This window comes from Eupeodes corollae, chromosome 1, assembly GCF_945859685.1.
Source record: "Eupeodes corollae chromosome 1, idEupCoro1.1, whole genome shotgun sequence".
Lineage (NCBI taxonomy): Eukaryota > Metazoa > Arthropoda > Insecta > Diptera > Syrphidae > Eupeodes > Eupeodes corollae.
In genome coordinates this window covers 161,904,418-161,929,596 of record NC_079147.1, presented here as the reverse complement: position 1 = coordinate 161,929,596, position 25,179 = coordinate 161,904,418, and the positions used below count along the sequence as shown (strand labels likewise).

The 25,179-nt window shown below is 36.8% G+C and overlaps 1 protein-coding gene across 1 annotated transcript in view; it reads right to left on the bottom strand.

Moving 5' to 3' along the window:
* The window catches only part of LOC129951707 (heparan-sulfate 6-O-sulfotransferase 1), a 365,645-nt gene that overhangs the window by 329,383 nt on the left and 11,083 nt on the right, over positions 1-25,179 (bottom strand). Inside the window, exon 2 of the mRNA XM_056064006.1 lies at positions 23,982-24,840. Within this exon, the coding sequence (XP_055919981.1) occupies positions 23,982-24,164 (183 nt within the window). The 5' untranslated portion in view covers positions 24,165-24,840. The remainder of the gene's footprint in view (positions 1-23,981; positions 24,841-25,179) is intronic.

Here is a 25,179-nt window from a genome sequence, read left to right as displayed (position 1 = left end):
CTTTGATAGCGTCAACAGGGAGTACACGTGGTTAGCAGGGAGGACATCTGGTTAGCTTTGCAGAGGAGTGTCAGCCCAGAAAAATTAATTCTATTATGAAAGCAACATATGATGGATCCAAGTGTCACGTTCTGCACGATCGATGGTAGATCGTCAGATGATTTTGAAATCCGAAGTGGAATCAGACAGGGCTGTAATATGTCGCCAATATTGTTTTTGCTGGTGATAAGCGATGTACTGCTCTCAGCTTTGTCAGGTAGCTGAAAGATCCAGTGGACTTTTACATCCTATTTAAGGCACTTGGATTACGCAGGATTACTTACCCTCTCATGGAATCATGTATCTCCATTAAATGACAAGTGTTGAGAGAGAAGCAGAAATCGTAAGGCTGAATATTAATTCCGACAATACAAAAATGATCAGCGTCGAAACCCAACCATTCTTTCAAATAAATATTTCCACGCAACCGGTGGAGAAAGTGGAGAGCTTTTAATACCTTGAAAGTATCGTCTCCATCGAAGGCGGCGGAACTGAACAAGACGCTAGCTGCCGCATCGGCAAAGCAAAAGTGGCGTTCGGTATGCTGTCGAAAGTTTGAAGGTTTCGAACAAATGTCGAATCTGTACTTCTTTATGGGTGCAGTACTTGCAAGGGTACTTCAGCCATAACGATAAAGCTGCAAACCTTCGTGATTAGATGTTTTCGGAACATCCTAAAAATTGTCTGGTCCTTCACAGAAGCACAGGTCAGGAACCTATAGAATCTATAATACGAAGATGTAAGTGGCAATGAAAAAAGCTTGATATCACTGAGCAGACAAAGTATAAGCTCTACAATTGGAGTAATAACAGGACACTGCCTCATAGGAAGACATGCTCTGAGGCTAGTGGTCTACACAAATGACTTCTGTAGAAGCTGCATTGACGAGGAGGAAGAGGAAACAGTCCAACACCTTCTATGTACATGTCCAGCACTCGCCATTAGAAGGAATTACTTTCTCGGTAATCCCTTCTTCGATAACACTAGTGGTCTACACAAATGACTTCTGTAGAAGCTGCATGGACGAGGAGGAAGAGGAAACAGTCCAACACCTTCTATGTACATGTCCAGCACTCGCCATTAGAAGGAATTACTTTCTCGGTAATCCCTTCTTCGATAACACCAGTGAACTGGCAACGATTGACACAAAACATCTCTCTAACTTTATTAAAAGTACAAAATGGTTTGTTTAAATTCATTACTCTCCCATGAGTAACCTCATTAGTGGTATCACAATGGACCCTTGAGGTCTACTTGTGTCAATGACATCTGGACAGCCACTCCAGCCTAACCTAACCTAAGTGGCAAGGAATTGGAATTACGCTTCGAAAAGGTAACGACTGCATTGCAGGCCAAGCAAGGCAGTGGAATCCGCTCGCACAAGAAGGAAGAAGAGCTGAACGACCAAGAAGCACATGGCGCATGACAGTCGAGGCGGAATCAGCATCACTTGTCAAAAGTTAGAGGGAGCCAAAACACATATCCAGAGACCGTAAACGATGGCACGTAGAGCCACCATCGAATACTTCCGGCATCATAGAGATTCCACTATGGTTTCTTTCCTTGACATCGAAGGCGCGTTTATCAACGTGGTCACATCTATAATCACATTAGTTAGTACCGCAAGGTGGTGTTCTAGCCCATTTCCTCTGGAACCTGGTGTTAAATGAAATCCTAACCGTTTTGGATGTGGAGGGTTTCAAACTGATTCCCTATATGGACGACGTTGCTAAAGCGGTCTCAGGAAAGCATCTTAAGCCTTTAGACAAACTAATACTTTGGGTTGATTGGTGTGGGCTGGGTGTTAACCCACACCAAACCGAATTATTCTTATTTTCGAGAAAATACAAACTCACCAGGAATGGTACAGTACAACCCATTCTACCACGACGCTATGAAGAAGGCAAACACTAGGTGGAATATCATCACCACGTGTCAGGTCACATTAAACATCTGGAATAAAGTAGATTCTCAAATGACTTTTGCAAAAGCTGTATGGATGAGCAGTGTGAAGTCGGAAGATCCAGGAATGTTTTAACAAGAAACAGATGCGGAGCTTTTATAGAAGAGTCAAAAAGACAACAACGGGATTCACTAGCCGCCCTGGAGCCAGCAAATATAAGGAGGGGAATACCTTAGTCTAGACGCAGTGAATGCTAAAAATCTGGAGAGATCATTTCAACCACCTGCTTAATGGTGATGAAGTCAACGATTCCGCCAGCGAGCAGCCAAATCCATTTGGTTGGCGATCTAAAAAATCCACCCAAAAGACCAGAGTGAGATCAAACTATCCATCACCAGGCTGAAGTCGAACAAAACCGCCGGTGATGACGGTCTGCAGGCGAAGCTTTTTAAGTACGCTAGAGCTGATCTGGTAAGGAACATTCACCAGCTAGTTAATAAAATTTGGTCGGAAGAAAGCACGCCCGACGATTGGAACCTAAGCACCATCTGCCCGATCCATAATAAAGGTGACCACTTTCTCTGCGCCAACTACAGAGGCATTAGCCTTTTAAACATCGCATACAAGATCGTGTCCCATTTACTGACGAACTAATTGACTCTTACCAGTGTGGCTTCAGGCCTGGAAAATCTCCCATCAAACAAATTTTCACTCTACGCCAAATCCTGGAAAAGAATCACCAACATAATATCGAAAAACACCATCTTTTCATCGATTTTAAGGCAGCTTATGACAGTGTAGACAGGAACGAACTATCCCGTGCCATGTGGAGTTTTGGTATCCTTATCAAACTGATACGCCTTATCAGAATGACGCTGGAAAATGCTCGTTGCTGCGTCAAAATTGGAAGGGACTTGACCGAAATCTTCGAAACCACCAGAGGATTTCGACAAGTCGTTGAGCTGTCATGTAGCTGCTTCAATATTGTTCTTGAAAGAGTAGTGCGTAACACCAACGCCAATACAAGTGGCATCATCTTTCAAAAATCCACACAATATCTTGGATATGCAGACGACATCGACCTTTTAGGAAGAACCAAACAAGCAGTGACGGGTGCCTTCTCTAATATCGAGTCTGAGGCGAAGAGAGTGGGTCTTGACATTAACGAGGAGAAAACAAAGTTTTACTGTCGTCAAAGAGAGTCGATTCACACCGTATACTTGGTCAAAATGTGACAATTGACAGGTACAACTTCAAGGTGGTTTATCTGGGCACTGCTGTCAATTCTGCAAATGATATCAGCGCGGAGATCAAACTTAGAATCACGCTTGCTAATCGCTGTTTCTTTGGCCTAAGCAATCAGTTGAGGAATAAGGCCCTATCGCGAAGTACCACAGAGACACTGTACAAAACTTTAATCATCCCAATCTTGCTGTATGGTGAAGAAGCATTGGAACCTCTCCGAGGCGGATGAAGGACCCTTGGTATCTTCGAGAGGAAGGTTCTGCGTACGATATATGGTAAGGTATTCAACTCCAAGCGTAAGGGAAAAAGAAGCAGAGGCAGCCCTCATCTCCGGTGGAGTGATCAAGTTGAGGCCGACGCACGTCAACTTGGTATTCGAAACTGGAGGCAGCAAGCTAGAGATCGAGTAAGCTGGCGAAAGTTATTACTTGAGGCCTAGGAGCATAATGCTCTGTAGCGCCAACTAAAGTAAACAAGTAAAGTATGGATGAGGAAGAGGAGGAAACTGTTCTTCACCTTTTCTGTACATGCCCTGCTCTAGCTCAAAAACGCAAGAATTCCCTTGGAGAATTTTTCTAGAAGGATCAAAATGATCAGCCATTTCCTCATTACATATTATCATTGATCTTAGACCAAAGCCTCAAGATTCATGTGATATCACAACGGGTCATTAAACTGACCTAAGTTTGTCAAACTCCATCACGGACACCCACTTTAACCTAACCTAACCTATCGTCGTTGGTTAAAATGATAACGCTTCGCCTATTTACTTTTGTAATATATAAATGGTCTAAAGGTTTGATGTGCAGTGCAATAAATCAAATACACCGATTGAAAACTTTATGGGTGCCGCCAATGACCATTTCGAAACCAGTATGACATTCGCATGGTTTGTTTTTCGGATTTAATTTATTTTATAAACAAGTAAGGAAGAGACACAAGTCGAAATGGAAAGCTAATGCTGTTTGTATACATTCTAGAACTTACAGCTGGAATGACTTATGTGGTGTCTCTACTGGTAAACTCATCAATAATAAACATTTTACGGTTAATTAAAATATACACACAACTATAATCGTTAACCCATACTACAACACGACATAAGCAAAGCATATAGCATTTGGCCAAGAACCGTAAATTGCATTTGATTTTCATGACATAAAATGCATCATCAAACTCTTGTAACCACACTGAAATCGCCTTTTGAAGGCTGCTCTTTTTGGAAACGATACGCAATTGATGATGCGATCTCCATTTGCGGTTTTAATTTATTTAACGCAATGCAATTGCGTCAAAAATTTGCATGTTGTTTGATTTTGTTGTTTATTAGAACCGCTCTGGTTCTCCTATTACGGTTTAGTGCTGCTTTGTGTGGCGACAAATCGATGACATATTGTTTTTCTTTTATAGCTTAGGAACTTATGTATGTACCGTACCTACCGCCTGACAACGGAATCGGACTGATATACTGCTTCAGGTGTATTGAATTACGATGCTTGATTGCGGTTTGGATTCGGGGAGTTGAATGGAATCAGGTATATGGAAATGTTTGCTTCGATAAAATTGTTTGTTATGTATGTAGGTTTTTGAAATGGTGCCACTATAGAATATTTTGAATGTTTGTATAAAAACCGCGTTTTCATGTAGTATATGTGCATATATAGTTATAGGGTTTTATGTTTTTGTATTAATTCACCAATACCCGATATCAGGTCACAAGTATACATAGGTACGAGTTGTTTATTTTAAATAATTATCACCTGTGGCAATACCACATGTATATACTTTGATTGTTCTTCATTTCATGCTATTAAATTTTATTAATGTATAAATAAAAAAGCTTTACCAATCATTATTTAAGAACTATTGTAAGATTTTACATGGTTTTTTAGGAAAAATTGTTGAGGAGACGACTTGTAATCTCTTTGATGCAATTCGCGTTCATCTAATAACAACTTGATGTAAAACCATTATCTTTAATAAAAACAAGGAACGTAGACAACATGGATCCCTGAGGCACACCAGCTTTTATTTTGTAAACGGTGAGCTTGAGAACTTTTTAAAAAAAAAACGCATAAAATTTGCAAAATCTCATCGATTCTTTATTTGAAACGTTAGATTGTTCCATGACATTTACTTTTTGAAGATAATTTCATTTAAATGTTGACCGTGGCTGCGTCTTAGGTGGTCCATTTGGAAAGTCCAATTTTGGGTAACTTTTTCGAGCATTTCGGCCGGAATAGCCCGAATTTCTTCGGAAATGTTGTCTTCCAAAGCTGGAATAGTTGCTGGCTTATTTGTGTAGACTTTAGACTTGACGTAGCCCCACAAAAAATAGTCTAAAGGCGTCAAATCGCATGATCTTGGTGGCCAACTTACCGAACCATTCCCTGAGATGAATTGTTCTCCGAAGTTTTCCCTCAAAATGGCCATAGAATCGCGAGCTGTGTGGCATGTAGCGCCATCTTGTTGAAACCACATGTCAACCAAGTTCAGTTCTTCCATTTTTGGCAACAAAAAGTTTGTTAGCATTGAACGATAGCGATCGCCATTCACCATAACGTTGCGTCCAACAGCATCTTTGAAAAAATACGGTCCAATGATTCCACCAGCGTACAAACCACACCAAACAGTGCATTTTTCGGGATGCATGGGCAGTTCTTGAACGGCTTCTGGTTGCTCTTCACTCCAAATGCGGCAATTTTGCTTATTTTCGTAGCCATTCAACCAGAAATGAGCCTCATCGCTGAACAAAATTTGTCGATAAAAAAGCGGATTTTCTGCCAACTTTTCTAGGGCCCATTCACTGAAAATTCGACGTTGTGGCAGATCGTTCGGCTTCAGTTCTTGCACGAGCTGTATTTTATACGGTTTTACACCAAGATCTTTGCGTAAAATCTTCCATGTGGTCGAATAACACAAACCCAATTGCTGCGAACGGCGACGAATCGACATTTCACGGTCTTCAGCAACACTCTCAGAAACAGACGCAATATTCTCTTCTGTACGCACTGTACGCATTCGTGTGGTTGGTTTAATGTCCAATAAAGTAAACTGAGTGCGAAACTTGGTCACAATCGCATTAATTGTTTGCTCACTTGGTCGATTATGTAGACCATAAATCGGACGTAAAGCGCGAAACACATTTCGAACCGAACACTGATTTTGGTAATAAAATTCAATGATTTGCAAGCGTTGCTCGTTAGTAAGTCTATTCATGATTAAATGTCAAAGCATACTGAGCATCTTTCTCTTTGACACCATGTCTGAAATCCCGCGTGATCTGTCAAATACTAATGCATGAAAATCCTAACCTCAAAAAAATCACCCTTTATATGTCAGATTTGAACCCGTTCAATATCAATTGAGTTGAACGGTTCGAAAGAAAGAAGAGATTCATCATTAGCAAATGTAAATAGTTTTTATAAGAGAGCTTGCTGCCAACTCTATCCAATCTTTTTGAAATATCAAGAGCAGTAATCTTACTGTCGGCAAAACGGTGTAAAGATTTGTTGCACTGTAAAGATTTGTTCCACTGTTCAATAAGATAAACCATGAGATCACCGGTGGACCTCTTGCTACGAAATCCATATTTGTCGGTCATTAAGAACCATTCGTTCTTCAAGATATTTCTTGAGCTGATTGTTTATCAAAATTGATATCACCTTGAAATGAAGGGACGTGAGTGCTTTTGGACTATAGTTTGAGAAGGAGGAGGGACACACTGGACAAATGCTGTTTTCCATCTACTCGAAAAGACAGCTTTAGAATAGAAAAGATTGAAAAGCTTGCGCAGTAGGTTTAATGAGAACACTTCTTCAGAACAAATGCGGCGTATACTATCCGGGCCAGCCAATTTATGAATGTCAAGATCTTTAAGTATTCTTGCAACTACACGAGTGCCAAAAAAGATTCATCCCATAGAATCGTTTATACTTTCAAGTACAGAAGGAGTTATATCAATCATTGACAGCATCGAATTAACAGCAAACTGTGCTGTAAGCACATTGGCTTTATCTATCGAGCTAAGAAAACAGGTGTGATTATATTTTTTGCCGTTATTTCTGATCATGCAGAAATGTAATGCATCGAATACGTCCTTTCTATTACAGGTCTAACTAGCTTGTTTGAACTGATTGGCTTTGGTATATTCAAAAACGTACATTTTTGATCCTAATAACCTTCTTATTGCTCGAATGAAGTCATAAGTTTAGTTTGGTTTTAATAGATTTCAACTTAATTGGGATAAAATATCTTATTTCACAAATAATTAGGTTTGTAACTATATTTGCTCCATAATTTATGTCACTATTGCGGAAGAATGCCAACCTAGGAAGGAAAGACAACTTTGGTCGAATAATCGGGATAACAGCCTACACGACAACACTTCCGACAACGGACTCAGGCTCATAGATTTTGCTGCGGGACGAAACGTCATGGTAGCCAGTACGCGTTATCTACAACTCAACATCCACAAGGGAACTTGGTGTTCTCCAGATCAATCTACCGTCAACCAGATTGACCCTGTTTCGATTCACGCTTCCAGCATCATGGATGTCCGAATCTTCCGAGGAGCTAACATCGACTCGGACCACTAAATCGTTGTAGCCAAGGAAGCACTTCGGGTTTCCAGACCCAAGGCAAAACAGGGAGATGCTGACAGAAGGTACAACGTTGAACGGCTAAAATCGCAAGAGATCGCCAAATCCTTTCCCGGCCGAGTAACAAGTAACCTCTCTCCAAATTCACTGACACCAACACAATGTATTGAAAACCAGTGGCAACATTGCCAAGATGCAATCAGAGAAACCGACTCTGATGTGCTGGGTTTCAAGCAGCCACCAACAAGGAACCCCTGGTTTGATGAGGAATGTCGGCAAGCAAATGCAGTCAAACAACAGGCACGCAAAGCGGCGCGGCGCTGCATAAAAGGATGAGAACTGCTCATGAGCCCATGAGCAAAGAGGAGAGAGGAACTCCGACTTCTCTGAAGGAAAAATAGAGGGAATGATAAGTTCGAAAGTTTTATGAACAGGTAAAACGAAATTCACAGGTACATAAACCTAGAACCGAAGGCTGCAAAGATGAAAGTGGAAACATCATAGTGGAACCGCAGTCAATGCTGAGGATATGGAAGGACCATTTCTGCAGACTGTATAACGGCGACGACGAACCAAACTCCGCTTTCAGGCAGGACCATGTATTCAACATAGACGACGAAAGCCAACAATCCTGTCCTCCCGACTTAGACGAACTAAAGATTGCCGTATCTAAGCTGAAGTCTAATAAAGCCACTGGAGCAGATAGCTTGAATGCCGAGCTCTTTAAAGCAGCTGGGGATAAGCTGGTTAGGAGCATGCACCAACTTATCTGTAAGATATGTTCGAAAGAAAGCATGCCCGATACATAGAACCTCAGTATTAATTGCCCAATCCTGAAAAAAGGAGACCCTCCAACTATAAAGGAATCGTTCTACTTAACATTGCCTATAAAATCTTCTCTGCCGTAATATGTGAACGTTTAAATCCCATCGTCAACAACCTGATAGGTCCTTATCAGTGAGCTTTTAGACCAGTGGACCAGAGCTTTAAGACTGTGGAGTTCACAGTCGATCATATATTCACATTACGGCAGATACTGGAAAAAAAAACCCAAGAATCGACACCCACCATCTTTTCAACTATTTCAAGGCCGCATATGACAACATATGCAGGGACGAGCTGTATAGAGCCAGGTTTAGTTTTGGCATCCCTGCCAAACTCGTCCGTTTGTGCAGGATGACCATGGAGAATTCAAGCTGCTCCATAAAGGTTGGAAACAACTTAACAGAACCTTTCGATATCAAAAAAGGTTTTAGACAGCGAATTAGGGGAAGAACGCGGATAAGGTGGCGCGCACAAGTGGAAAGTGACCTCACCCAACTTGGAGCGCGAAACTGGAGACATCTAGCTAGGGACCGATTTAGATGAAGAAGCGTTTTGGGTGAGGCCCTAGTACACACAGGACTGTAGCGCCACCTTAAGCAAGTGAGTAAGTAATTTGAAACGAAAATCAATTACCAAATTTGAGTAATTTTTTGTTTTTTATTTGTTATTAAAAAAACTATCAATTCGATTTTTCTCAAAATGGTATCAGATATTAAAAATGTTATTCTACAAATTGTTTTGAAAATAAAATAATTTGTTGTTCGTTAAATGATTTGATTTATTAATAGGGTTTTTTTTCCAAAAATATGTCTATTTTGTATCACGTACATACATAATATATAATTTAATTCAAATCTCTAGCAATATTGCTGCGTGAGGTATTTAGGGTTAACCAAAATGTTCACCTTGTTTTAAATTGTTATGACCGGATAACTGGATACTGGTTCTTGAGATATGGGCAGCGAAAAAAGCTGTCCGAACGTACAAACGTACAAACGCACGCACAGACATCTCTCTAAAAATCTATTATTTACAGTTGTGTTCATGAAAATAGCATTATTGATCACATTTAGATTGTCAATTACTAGTATATAAAAATTAAAAAAATATTGGCTCAAAAATAAACAATGGGACGGTCAAGACTTTGCACCGAAGAATCTCGAAAACTTATTCGAAAACTGCGTTTGGAGGAAAACATCTACCAAAATATTCAAGACATCCTAGGCTGCTCAGCAAAAATGGTCAGTAACGCCTTAAAATGGCAAAATAAACCGAAAACGTGAGGCTCAAAAAGGATGACTTCTGAAGGAACTGACAGAAAAATTTAATATATAATGTTTGTTTGATTGGGCTTTAATGATCAATATTCTTGATGCAATTAATAAAAAAAAACTAATTCAACTTCTGTTACCCGACGTTTCGCTGGGTATTTTCCAGCTTCTTCAAGGGATTTTTCAAATTGATTAGCTGAAGATTTAAAATATATGTTACAATGTGTGGAACTATTTCTATTGTTATTTCCTTAGTTTTGAGTTAACAAGACTATTGCATTTTTTTGTTGTTATGAAAAGTTTAATAAATAAATAAATAACACAAATAAAAAGATACAAAACAAAGAATTTCAAATAAAAGAACAAAAACACAACAAAGTTAAAACTAATATCACAATTTTTCACTTCTTATGGCAACACAAAATTGTTCAGTTAGCAAAACAGAACCCTTCCATAGGCTCAAGGAAATAAGAAATGTACTTCAACTGTCTGTTAACGCTGTCACAATACGAAGACGTCTTTTATAAGCGAAGTTACCAGCCCAAAGTCACGCAAGGTACCATTCCTGACGAAACGGATGTGGCCAAGAGAATGGAGTTTCTTAAAGCTCATAGAGATTAGAAATGGACGAATGGTCTGTGCAGCGATGAAAGCAAAGTCGTCCTTTTTGGGTCCAAGGTCGTCGGGAATATGTGACAAGACCCTAAAATACAGCAATCGATCTACGGTACACTATAAAAACAGTGAAACATGGTGGATGAAAAATTATGATATGGGCTTGCTTTTCACATTACGGGGTCAGGCCTATTTATCCTATCGGGGGTACAACCTAGTTAGTAAATACCATGTGAAAATTCTCGAGGTGGTTATGTTACCCTATGCTGAAGAGGAAATGCCGTTGGTTTGGGTATAGCAACAAGACTATGACCCAAAGCATACGTCAAAAAATGCAAAATCATGGTTTGCGCAGAAGAAGTTATTCGTCATGGAGTGGCCCGCTTAATCTCCTGACCTTAGCCCCATAGAAAATGTGTGGGGGGATGTTATGAATTCAGTTCATAAAGCATAACACAAAAATTCAAAAGAATTGTAAAGCAATGCGAGATTCGTGGAACGCAATACCAGTCGAGAGGTGTCAGGTTTTAGTGGACTCGATGCCACGTAGATATGAAGCAGTCATACAAAACAATGGTTGTGCAACAAAGTACTAATTGTATGCCAACATTATTTGTATAATTTCATGTAACTTATTACAGTTTTTCTTACTTCTTACGTAATAGCTCCAGTACTTTGTCATGCACTGCTATTTTTATGAACAGCCATATATTTAAAAAAACGGCTTTTTCTATGACAAAGCTAACGGTAAAAAATCGATAGTACTTATTTTCTGTTATTATGAATAAAATATTTTAGTTTGTTGTTAGAAGTTTAATGAAATATATTATAACGTTGAAATTGAAGCCCTTTTTTTATTTGGAGAGCACTGCTATTTTTATGAACACAACTATAGGTTTTGGGGACCCTAAAACATCGACGAATTTCAATTAAAAAAAAAAAAAACAATAATAAACCATACAAACTAGCCTAACTTATAGCATTACCTCAAACCTAACCTACTTTAACCAACCTAATATAACTTAACCCAACCTTACCGATCGAACCTAACCTAACCTAAGCTAACCTAACCTAAACTATTCTAACCTTACCTTACCTAACTTAACCTCTTATCAACTGAAAGTGTTTTAGAAATAAAAAATATCAGAGACCAATTTTTGGAGGGAACTGCGTGGAATACTTTCAACGACTTGTAGTTGTTTTAACGAGACGACGAGGAACATCTGGATGTTTCCACAATTGAAAATAAACTTGCTTTTACCACGAGTACCTATACACGTTATATAAATGAGTTACTGTTCAAACCTTTCTGTGACGCGTCAGCCTCCTACAAACAGTCAACGTGAGCTTAATTTCTATAAGTTGATCTTGCAAAGCTAAACAAACAAAATTAAATATCCAACGCACAGGTTTCAAAGTAATAAAACCTTTATTCTCACATACCATACATACCTATACTATATTGGATATCATAAAAATTTAAATATTTTATATTTGTTGTCAAAATGTATTTTAATTTATTTCTCTATTATCATTTAATTGAGTGGTATTCCCCGATCCGAAAAAGAGGCAAATGAAACAAAACATCGCAAGTTTCACCAAAAAATATTTTACACTATTATATTTATTTTTATTAGCTGACCTAACTCTTGACATTTTATTTAACAATAACAAATAATAAAATATGTATACATACAAAATGATTAAAAATAAATTGTCAGTATTAAAACCAGCAAAAAGAAAAAAAAATCTCAAGAATGCGGGTCTGATATTTGTTTGTTACTTTTGTTTCTGTTTAATTTGAGTTTATTTTATTTATTGTGATCTTTTTTTATGAATTTGTTTAAACTAAATATTTGTTGTGATTTTGATTGTTATTTAAATGTCAGAAATATAAAATTCAAATATAAATTTTCGAACAAAAAAAGCAATAGTTTGGGGGCGAAAATTATGTGTTTAAAAATCATCTTTTTATTTCATCACAAAAATAGATCTTCTACCTATCGAGCTACGAGTATCTATCTGTGAATATATATGAAGAAGTATTTCTATGAAATGTTTGAAAATGCACATTTGTATTTATGTACATATATACAGTGGACTCTCGCTAACTTGAACATATAATAACCTAAACAATACCCATTTTTTTTGGCATTCTACGAGTATAAATAGTACAGTAGAAAATTTCCAAGAAAACCCACCGGCAGTAGACAGATTTTTGTATTTAAAAATTGGTAAAATTGAAAGAAGACCTGTCAGAGTAATAATAAAAAAAACACAAATAGAAGAAATGTTAATTAACTTAAGCAAACAACACCTAAAATGGATAATTTTCAAGAAGAAATGGTAAGATAACATATTTTTATATGGTGCTGCACTATTCAGTTTTTGATTGTTTAACACGAATCAAACAATCTAACTTTCACTTCATAATTAACATCGAAACCACAGTAATATTCTACTTTAACTTTTATCGGTAGCATTCATATTGCGGATATTATTTTTGTTATTTGTAAAATTTTACTATACTATTGATAGATTTTCCGACAATTACACGAGTAATGTAATAACTTAAACATACTGTTTTGACTTTTATGTATTCTTTAGCTTAAAGACGTAATTTTCAATACTTGATATATAAAATCGTGACTTGAGGCATTTCTTCAGAAGATGAATTAAAGCAGACTTATTTCACTTGTAACGTTGCATTATAAATCAAATTATTGGCACTTATTCTTAAAAAATTATGTAACCAAATTTTAAATTATGACGAGAACAGATTTTTGAACTACGAATATGATTTTCTATTGTCTACTCTCAGGAAACGCTGACTGGAGTGAATACTTGATTCCTGGGGAAGAAGCATTCTTGACACATTTGCTTAAACAATAAGAGAATAATCTCTATTGACTCTAAGTACAAAACAACGATAGCATTTCACCGAAGGAGAAGTTAAAGAATAGTTACGTGATAAAGACTCGTGATTGTGTTGAAGATGAAGACATCGTTTAGAAATTGAATCTGACTTATATAAAGTTATTGAATCAATTGATAAAATGATCGATTGTGCCAGTAAAAACAACAGGTCATCCTCAGAGTCCATGATTCTAAGAGCCCTCAGACAAAGAGCACTGAAAAATGTTTTGCAGAAAACTAAGCAATATAAAATAACGATTTTATTTTTTTTAAAACTTAGTTTAAACACAATTGTGTTATGTGTTATTTACTTAAATTTATAATCATATGTATGTAGTACATACATTAAATAACTTAAACAATTCCGTAATTTAAACACGCCTCGTTTCGTATGTGTTCAAGTTAACGAGATTTCACTGTAGTATTTTTTTACAAAACGTAAAGATCAAAGCTTGATGAAGTAGTTATCAATTTTGTTATGTTGACAAAATGTTTTTAGTTTTATGTCTTTAAATGTTAAATTTAATAAAAGAAACGGACTTTTTGATGAAAAGCTTTAATGAACAGATGTATCAAAACATTCCCGAAACATGCGTGTTGCAAGAAAATACAACAACTACAGTTGAAAGTCTTTTGAGGATCTATAACACCTTAATGTCTTCTAGGCACTTCGCATTGACTATTAACTTTTGGCATGTTTACTGAGGTATAAAATACCATTCCTTTTGAACCGCTCACAAAATTGGTTTCCATTAGTGAAATAACTTGCGACTAAGCTCATTCCACAAGTTCTCAATAGGATTGAGATTGACTTGACTATGGGACAACGGATACTTGTTTCTCTCGAAACCAAGTTTTCCTCGGAAAACGGTAACATGACATCTTCAAAAATATTCCTATATTCGTTTTTTGTTAAGATGTTATTACAACGGAATATAGGACCTACACCGTACCAGGAAAAAAAGCCTCACACCATATTCCCTCCGGCGTGTTTAATAGCAGGGGTGGTAGTGCCTACCTTTACTTACTCGCCTTAAATTAAGCCCAGAATCCGATAAAAACAAATTTACTTATGTTTCTTCACTCCACAGAATGTTTCGCCATTTTTGTACGCCCTCTGGTTCGTTCCAATAAGCATGGTCTAAGGCAAATAATTTTCTGGGCCTTATGTTGCTAGCCCTAAGGCATGGAAGTTTCCCGGCTATTCTTCCTGGGAGATTCAGGTTCTAAAACCTTCTTCGAATCGATCGTGCACTGACCGCGAAATAAAAGGATTAGATTTAGTTAGAAATAGTATGAGGACTTCAGTGGTAGCTGATGTCTTTTTCGGCCGACCTTTATTTTCGCGTACTCCTCTGGGCTTGATAGCATTTGTTATTAAATTTTGAGATCTGTCTAGGACCTTCGAAATAAATTTGTAGGTCTTGCCTTAATCTTTTTCCTTTATTCTGGAGCAGTGAGTTTTACACAATTTAGAATTTGGAAAAATTTTGCTTTGAATTATTTTCAGAAGAATTTTTCTGAGAGGAAGAGCAAATATTAAGGTTCTTAAGGAAAAACTTTCAATAAGAGATCGCCAATATTATAATAGGTTGGCTTTAAATTGCTGAAACTCGTCTTCAATTTCATCTCATTTATTATCGATACACATAAATAGTGTAATGTTTTTTTAAAGTGTCCTTTTCTTTCAAAATTGATTTTCTATTAAACGCGAAACTTTAAAGATCTTCAGATGCTCTAAAACTGAAATTTAAACACGAATTTTAATATTATAAATGTGCCAAAAATAGTAAAAGTGACTCTTTAGTTAAACTAATGGCTAATTGAAAAACCTTATTAACGTTTCATATCTATTGATTTAATATAAAAGCTTCGAAATTCTCGAGAACTGAAGTGAAAATAATGTCTTCAACTTATAATTTGTGAGTGTCACACTCAAGTTTCTTTCCAACTTTTTTGTTTACATTAATTTGTTTTTATTTAAGTTTTAGAAAAATTATATAATTAAATGCATCTATTTCCTTTTCTGCATGAAATTCTCCAAAAACCCTCCAAACTATTTTAATTTAGCTCTTAAATATGACATATTCAGAAAACAGTGTTCTTAAAAAAATCTTATAATTACAGTTAAATCCCAATATCGAGTGAAATCAAATCGAAATCAATTTTGAAAATCAAGTTAAATTAATTTCAGTGTTCCATCATTGAATGAATTTCAAAACTTTGAAAACTTTAGTTTCTAGTTCGAAAAAAATGAAAGCGATGTTGATAAAAATTAATTTCAGATTTATAATTTTTTTGAATCGATTTTTATTTCATTTCGAAGGAAAGTGAAATGTAGAACCTAACTGTCAAAGTTTTCACTTTAGCCCTTTAGATATGTAAACGAAAGTTAAAATACAAGTTGGGTTAGGTTAAAGTGGATGTGGCCGTGATGGAGAAGAACAACTTATGACTGTTTAATTGCTCATTGTGATACCACATAAATTTTGAAGCTTTCTTCTAAGCTCAACGAAACCAATTTGTATCCCTTACGCAAACGTGAATGGCTGATTATGTTTATATGATTAAGATTGTTATAGAAGAATTCTCCTAGGTAATTCTTGGGGTTTTGAGCTAGAGCAGGGCATGTTCACAGAAGTTAAAGAACTGTTCCTCCTCTTCCTCATTCATACAGCTTCTGCTAAAGTCATTTAAGTGTACGACTAGCCGCGTGACATGCTTTTCTATTAGACAGTGCCCGTTTGTAACACCGATTATCGAGCTTATATGCGATGTGCTTAGAAAAAGCAAGCACCTTGATCGCTTGAAATGTAGGTTAGGCCACATGTTTTTGGTGACTTGACACGTGGTGATGTTATTCCACCTGGTGTTTGTCTTTTTCATAGCGTCTTGCATTAGCAATAGTTTTCATGTAGCGATTAGTATGCCAGCATTTGAAAAATGGGTTGTACAGTAGGTACCATTTCTGGTGAGTTCGCCTGCCTTAAAATTTACTGGACCGACACCCAGCAAAGGTGAATATTTAACTATTGTGTAAGAAATGATCGACAGTTATGGAGTTTATAGAGACCGAGTCCAGAGTCCAGAGGTTTGATAGCTGCCTGGTTAGGTTAGGTTAGGTTAGGTTATAGTGGCTGTCCAAGATGGAAACGGACACACTTAGGCCAGATTAATGGCCCATTGTGATACCACATGAATCTTGAGGCTTCCTCCTAAGCTCAATGGAAACAGTTAGAGTCCCAGTGTTAAATCCTGTGTTGGCCAGATGTTTTTTGTGGCTTGACACGTGGTGATGTTGGTCCACCTGGTGCCTGCCCTCCTCACAGCGTCTTGCATTAGTAGCAGTTTACAAGTAGCGATTGGTATGCCAGTACTTGCCAAACGTGGTAGGATGGGCTGTACTGTACCGTTCCTGGCGAGTTCATCTGCCTTACAGTTACCTGGAATGTCTCTATGGCCCGGCACCCAGCAAAGGTCAATATTAAACTGTTGCGCCATCTCCATTAGAGATGATCGACAGTTATGGACTGTTATAGAGTTTGTTGAGACTGAGTCCAGAGATTTGATAGCGGCCTGGCTGTCGGAGAAAATACGGATATAAGATGTTAATGTCACGTTTTCTTTGAGCCAAGACAAGACTTCCTTAATCGCCAAAAGTTCCGCCTGGAACACGCTACAATGATTGGGAAGGCGGAATGAGAGACTTAATTTCAGTCGTTCAGAGTACACACTACCACCAACCCCTTCTTTGGTTTTTGAGCCATCTGTGTAAAAGTGGATTGACTCATCCTCCAAGAATGTCCTATCCTCCCAAAAAGATCTGGTAGGTATAGAAATCTGGAAATTCCTATCGAATTGTAGATGGTGTAGTCTGTGTGCTTTGGAATTGATTCTAAGTACCTTAAAATTACGGAGTGGCCAACGTTGTTGTTAGTCCACTGCGACGAAGCATTGAGGCGGATAGCAGAGCTTGCAGCTATTTGTTTGCTAAATATGTCAAGAGGTGTAAGGTAAAGCAAGGTTTCCAGTGCCGCAGACGGGGTCGTACGAAGCGATCCGCTTATACATAGGCAAGATGAACGTTGGACTATATTTAGCTTGTCCCTGTTTATACCTTCCTCTAAAGCAGTCCACCATACTGCCACACCTTACATTAAAATCGGTCTGATAACCGATGTGTATAGCCAATGCGTGATTCTGGGTTGTAAACCCCATTTATTACCAATAGCTTTTTTGCAAGAAAAGAGAGCTACAGTAGATTTTTTGAATCTTTCCTGTACGTTGCGTTTCCAATTTAGTTTTTTGTCTAAGACAAGACCTAGGTCTGAGAATTTTAATTGGATTCCTTTAATGTAAGGAGGGTTGACAAATGGAATTTTGTATCTCCTCGAAAATAAGACTAGATCGGTTTTGTGTGGGTTAACACCGAGTCCACACCGATCAGCCCAGAGTATTAGTCTGTCCAAGGCATTTTGTAAGAGTTCTTTTAGGATATTAAGATGCTTTCCTGAAACTGCTAAAGCAACGTCGTCCGCATAGGCTATCACTCTGAAACCCTACGCATCCAGACTAGTTAGGATTTCATTCACCACTAGGTTCCAGAGGAGAGGGGATAGAACACCACCTTGCGGTGTCTCTCTAATAACGAATCGTCTGCTAGAAGAGTTGCCCAGTTTTGAGTTAATTATTCTGCTAGTAAGCATTAAATGAATTAACTCCCGAAGCGAACTCTCTACATTTAGAGATGTCAGTGCAGAAGTGATTGCAGATGTGTCCACGTTGTTAAAGGCACCTTCGATGTCAAGGAAAGCAACCAAAGTGAACGCTTTATGATGGAGGGAATATGTGATGGTGCGTACTAAAGTGTGTAACGCTGTTTCCACCGATTTACCTTTACAGTAGGCATGTTGAGACTAAGACAGAAGTCTTGTATCGATACGTGCCCTTAAATGGATGTCAATCAATCTTTCCAGGGTCTTAAGAAGGAATGATGATAGACTTATAGGTCGTAAATCTTTAGGATTGACTTTGGAGCATTTACCTGCTTTAGGTATAAAAACAACTTTAACTTCTCTCCATGCCGAGGGAACATGGACCAGGTAAAGACAGCTGGTAAAAATTGCCTCAAGGATTGGTGCAATTATATCAGAAGCTTTTTGTAATTCTGCTGGTATTATTCCATCTGGTCCTTTAGCTTTAAATGGTTTGAAGCTGTTGAGAGCCCATTGTAGCTTATCCTTTGTGATCAGACCTTGTGGATATGTTGTATTTGAACTTGAACGTGTAAAGCTGTTGCAAGTTTCGGTAAGAGAACTACCAGGAAAGTGAGTGTCCAATAGTAGGTTCAGCGATTCATTACTTGAATTAGTCCAGGAGCCGTCTGCATTTTTCAAGCAGCTTGGCATAGCTGGATTAGTTGATAGCTGCCTGACTATCTGAGAAAATTCGTATATCAGATGTTGATATCACGTTTTCTTTAAGCCAGGACAAGACTTTTTTCATCGCCAAAAGTCCCGCCTGGAACACGCTACAATGATTGGGAAAACGGAATGAGACTTAATTTCGGTCATTGCAGATTACACACCTCCACCAAACACTTCTTTTGTTTTTAATCTATCTGTATAAAATAGGACTGACTCGTCTTCATAGAAAGATCTGGAAAGGATTAAAAAATGGAAGTTTCTGTCGAGTTGCAGTTGGGAAGATACACATTTACAGCATATTTGAGAACATATTTAAGCGGCTTTTAAAAACCTTTCTTTATGTTAATTGTGTGAAACCCCCCCCCCCCACACTTCTAATAAAAAGTCTGCATCCGCCCTTGCATATATGATCCTATGTTATCACTTCATTTTGAATGACCCTTTGAATGCATAAAGTCTTCTTAAAACCATATATCACTCCAAACTATTTTACAAAAATTTGTAATTCATTTTTTAGATAATACATACTTCCGTCAACATGAACAAATATAATCAATACAAAATCATTACAAAAGCTAATAACTGCCTTCTGTTGAACGAATGTTACCTTCCTCTTTTGTTGGCCGGATAATATTACAAATGCCTAACAATTGATTTGTTTACACTTGATTTGGTAAAATAAAAATAAACGTTCAAAAGGATTTAAACTTCATGGTACAACATACTTAAGTGTTGGACATAATTGATTTCAGCTTAACTTTTGGGTCATTCTCATCAGTTTTAAGTTTAATTGGTATTTCTCGTTTCAAAATAAGGAAACTTTAAACTTAAAAAAGACTTTAAAATTGTATGTACAGAAAAAATACAGCGACTCCCACAACTAATCGGACAAAGAGAATTTAAATTTTCGATATGCAATTTCTCCAAGAAAATGTAAAGAGTAAGTAGAATTTACAAAAGATAAGCTCAAATTAAGTTAAAATGCAAAAAGATTTAATTTCAAGTTATTAACAAGTGAATAAATTTTAAAAAAAAAATAACCCTTCAATTTAAAACCTCACAAATAATGGGACTCTAGCTGTTTTTGCAGTGTAGTGACTCGATATTTTTAACGTCAAATGACAATGTTATTATTAACATTAGATAATACCGAAGAGTTTTACTAACATTTAAAGTAGTTTCTTGCTCCACGCCGAAATGACATCAAAAAGAAAACAAACGTCTTTGGAAATTCGAAAATATTCGTTTTGTAATCGTTACAAAAAATAGTAAAAATTGTGCATCGGAGCAAATGTGGAAGGAAAAATGTATTAAATGCTCAAAATACAAGACAATTTTATTTTCTGCCAGAACAAATACCCAAAGCACACATCTTGTACAGCAAGGACGTGCTTATTGTATAACTGCCCTAAGGTGATTTAAGCCTAGAAAAAGTGACCTGACGCTCTAAATTTGAATTTCGTAAAAAAATGTTGAACCGTTTTTGAGATATAGAATTTTGAAAAAAAAAATTAATATTTTTTTAAATACCCAAACAAAAAAATTACACTTTTGATAATCAAATGTTAACGCAATATAAGGGCTCGTTCAAATAATATTAATGAAATCGATTTATAAGTTGCTGACAAAAATAAAAAAAACAGAAAAACGGTTCTATGAGCGCTACCTTCCTGGAGCAATAGAAAAATATGTTTTTCTTACCAAAAGAAGTCAAGTTAAAAAATTAAATTTTAGGGAAATTAAAAAAAAAATATCGGTTTGTTCTTGAGAAATTTCGAATTTTCGTTTTTTGATTAAAAAATTGTGTGGGGCCACTGTTAGTATTGAAATTAAAAAAAATTAAAAAAACGCCTAACGCGAATCTGCTCAAAACCTTAACTTCCAAGTTTGAACTTAATGGTTTAGGCTGTGGAAGCGTGGACAGACAGACAGGACAGACGGACGGAAGCACGGGACCCACATTTTTCGATTTCTCTACCATCGTAATATCATGTTTGATTGAAATCTCGAGTTCATAATTTTGCATGAATCCAAAACTTGTCATATATGTAGTTCCTATATGACGCAAGAAAATATGTTGGTATTAAGATAAGAGAAAGCTAGCACCGAAGTGTAGAATCACCTTTAATGAAATCGGGACGAATCACTGGAAACTGATGAAATTACTTACTTAATGAGAGCGGAAGGTGTGAAAGAACATTTTTTTAAGGTTGAAATATAATATCAATGTATGGAATTACTTTCACACCGGAAGTTATCAGGAGAATTTTTATTATAAGAATAGAAATGTTGCGGCTTAATTTCATACCTCAACGAAAAGATTTGGCAGTTATTTGCAGTCTCTGCAACTTAAATAAAAAGGAAGATGTTGGACACTTTCTGAGTGGACGTCCAATTCTAAAGGAAATAAGAAGGGCAGTTTTTAGAAAAAAAAATTCTAAAATAAAATGCAATACTTTGACTCCTGAGAATTGGATGCAGCTTGTGGAGTACTGTGAATACTGAGTGAAAGCTTCTAAAATTTTGTTTTAACTAAACTAAAATTCCTAATTTATTAGTCAATTAAAGCGTTACCCAATTTTTTAAATTTTACCTGTACTAAAAGTCATTTGTTATTATAATTGTATTTATATTAAGTAAGTTGAGTAATTTAAAGATATTAAAAAAAAGAGGCTGGAATGCGACCCATACTGATAACTTCCGATCCCGTCTGTAGATTTGTCTTGCTTAAAAGTTTGTAGGTTTTCTTAATGGTGAACAAGAATATTGCAACTGCAATGCAAATTTGAGCAAATTTTACCAATTACTATAGTAACCATTTGACTCAGTTAAACAGAAGTTCATGCTGTGTTTTTACTTTTGTACAGCATTGTAATTATGAAAACAAATTCGGCACAATGCTGAAATATGTGCAATATTCTCATTTTTGTTTGGATTTAAATTTAGTGCATTGTTAAGTTAGAATGGCCCAAAAGCATTTAACATTGCTTGAAAAAACTGAGGTATTAAAGACGCTGTCAGCAGGTATTATAAATTCCTTAAGTTAAAAAATAAATGGTAAGTGGCTTATTCACATTTGCAACAGGTACTTTGGCAACGTTTTTGGCCAAACAGTATGGAATAGCCAGATCCACCGTAAGTTCCATATATAAAAAGAGGGACAATATATAAGCTACGGTGACTCAGTGTTATTGTAGCCCTGGAAAAAGAAAAAACTTTGAGGACATCCGAACTTCCAGATGTAGAAAAAAGGCTGTATAAATGGTTCTTGGAGCAACGTAGAAAGAATCTGCCTGTGAGTGGACTGGTATTGAAATATATGGTTGGCTACAAAAATTAAAAAAAAAAAAGGTATGGAGTTCGATATCTGATAACTATCCGGAGAGAAGCAGAATTGGTCTGACCTTTTAAACTAGTTCGTCAAGAAAAAATAAAGAGTATGTACCTCAAGCCAGAACAAATATATAACGCTGATGAGTCAGGTTTATATTGGAAGCTTCTTCTTGGAAAACATAAGTTGCGTGGGCTGAGAAGACTGCTCCAGGGAGAAAAGCCAAAAAACAAAGAATTACTTTAAGGGCTTGCATGCTTTAGCTCCCCATAAAGTAAAACCTCTTGTAATTGGAAATGGTGTTCCAGAAGTTCAAAACTTTCTAGGAAATAATGATTTGCTACTTTAAGCCTTACTTATTTTGGATAACACTCCTAGTTACCCTCCGGAAAATCAGCTTCAAACATCAGATGGCTGCAGAACAGTCATCTATACGCCACCAAATGTAACTCCACTCATTCAACCGATGGACCAAAACGTAGTTTCTGGCTAGTGTCGGTGTATCATAGCCATGATCACCTTGGCTCTCTCCCTGGACAAACCCTGGAGAGAATCATCACTGAAGCAGAGCGGCAAGGGATATGCCTAATTATTGGGAGCGATGATTGGCAACAAAGTCAATGACCTCACCTCAGCTTTGAACAAAGCGCAAGAAATTGCTCTTCCGAAAAAGTGCTTTCTCAAATTAGCTGTTCGGATTCAGCCTAAAATTATAGGTCCCTTCCATTACTGATAACAGTACTCGCAGACAGGAATGGTTGAGAGTTGTAAGTAACTAGGCCCTGGTTCACAACGGACTGTTGCGCCACAAAATTTTGCATTTATTTTTTGTCAATTCGATTTTTCTCAAAATTTTTCTAAATGTTGACAACAATATTTCTTATAAGTTCAAATTAGCTGAAAGCCAGAATCTCAAAGTTTTGAAAAGATATTTGAGTCAAAAATCAAATTTTACTAACCTCTTTTAATTTTTGTTTAAGTTTGTATTTTTTTTTTGAATGTCAATAGAGTTTTTTCAAAATTTTTCGAAATATTGAAAACGATATTTCTTATAAGATAAGAAAGCCATAATCTCAGATTTTTGAAAAGATATAAAAGTCGAAATTTAATTTTTACCACCCACGTAATTTTCTTGAGAACACTTTCTGCATCTTTCTGCCTTATCATCTGTTTAACAGTATGTATTTTAAGTCCATATCTCTTCTGTTTCTTGGCCTACGGACGACGAAAAAAACGTCTCGAACGTATGGACGTACGAACGTAAGTGCACACGCACGCAGAAATCTTTCGAAAAATATTTTATTTCGACTCTAGGAACCTTGAAACGTCGAGAAATGTCAAAATTTTCAATTTGACAAATCGGACCCATTACAATAATTTCCTATGGGATGTTAAAAAGGCAAACGCATGCGCAAGGCATGCGCTTAATTATTCATTATTTAGAAAATTGTTAAAAGAAAATGTAAACAAATAAATATCTTTTGAATAAAATCTAATCTAAGCTAAAATCAAGTCGTATAAAAAGTATAAACTTCCTAGTTCTAAACTTCCAAGACCCATAATAATTTGGGGTGTTATAATAAATCCAATTTCTACTCATATCTCAGACCTAGATTCAGAAATCCAAAACTTATGCAACATATTGAAGCACATGAATTTCAGGCTCAAATACGCACACTAATGCATGTAAATACGTTAAACCATTGCTAAATAAAAGTTCGTTTTGAAGACCAAGTATCCTGCATATTATTTTTTAGCCAGCTTTGATAAATTTGTTTAAAAAAGAAATAAATAATTAAATAGGCTTACCTGATCATTGCAGAAGTATCCAAATCCTATGATACCAGCTATCGCAAGGAACAAGCAAAATATAATAATTGTCCGAATTTTGGAGCGTGGTTCCATTTTTTTGATCTCGTAAACACCGCTGGGCAATAGTAGGGCAAAATCACTATCTACTTGGACCGAGACGCTCTTTTGCATATCAACCATTATACGGATTCACATTCACACGCGAACGCGGCGGCCGGAATAAGGATTTGAGGAGGGCACAGAGACGGGGATTGGGACGGGAACGAGGATGAGGGTGGATTCAGCTTGATGTATAGGCTCCAAATGGCTACGTTTAAATTCAGAACTATAAAGGACAGTACAATAGAATACGATGAGAATGGGAATTAAGGGATGAATTGGCAACTTTATTTTAGATTTAACTTTTATTCCAACTTTCGTTGTTGTTGTTTTGCTGTACGGGACACGGAAATCACATTTGTTAGACGAAAAAAAAAAAAAACTAAAAGAGAATCGGGTCGGGCCGGGCCAAATGCAGAAGAAGATACGAACGGGCTAAAAAAGTGTGGGAGAACGATGAGGATTAACTCGATCCAATTAAAGTTTCTCGCTGCTGTTGCTTTTGCCGCTTTTGACTACTTTGCTGATGCAGACCAAGCCGATGACGAGCAGTAGACTGAGTGAGCAGACTTAGCCCGAGAACGTAGGATTTCATCCCTTGAGCCTTAGCAGAAACTGATGATGGTGTAGTTTCGTTGGAAGGCAATGGAGCCGTTGCTGTTGTTGTTGTTGTTGTTGTTGTTGTTGGTACTGCTCCTACTGCATTTGATGTGTTCTATGACTGGAGGGGAGTAAAGCCTCATCTGTGCATGCACCCCTAGTAAATCAAAGTACAATGAAAAAGAAAATAAATATAAAAATAAAAATAATTGAAAACAAAAATGTAAAATCCGTTCCGTGTTCGTAATCGTAAATTGTCGTTTAATTTTGTTGTTGTTGTTGAAGCGTCCTGTTTTATTGTATATGCTTACATGTGTATATTACCGTGGTTGTTATTCGTTCGTTCGTTCATTTTAATGGAGACAGACCATGAAAGAGGAAAAAGAAATCGTAAGCGATACGAAGCCGTTTGTGCTTCTATGAAAAAGGGTTAAGTGCCGGTTTAGTGTTGCCGATTTGCGTGAATGACTTTTTATTGTTTTCCACAATATAAGAG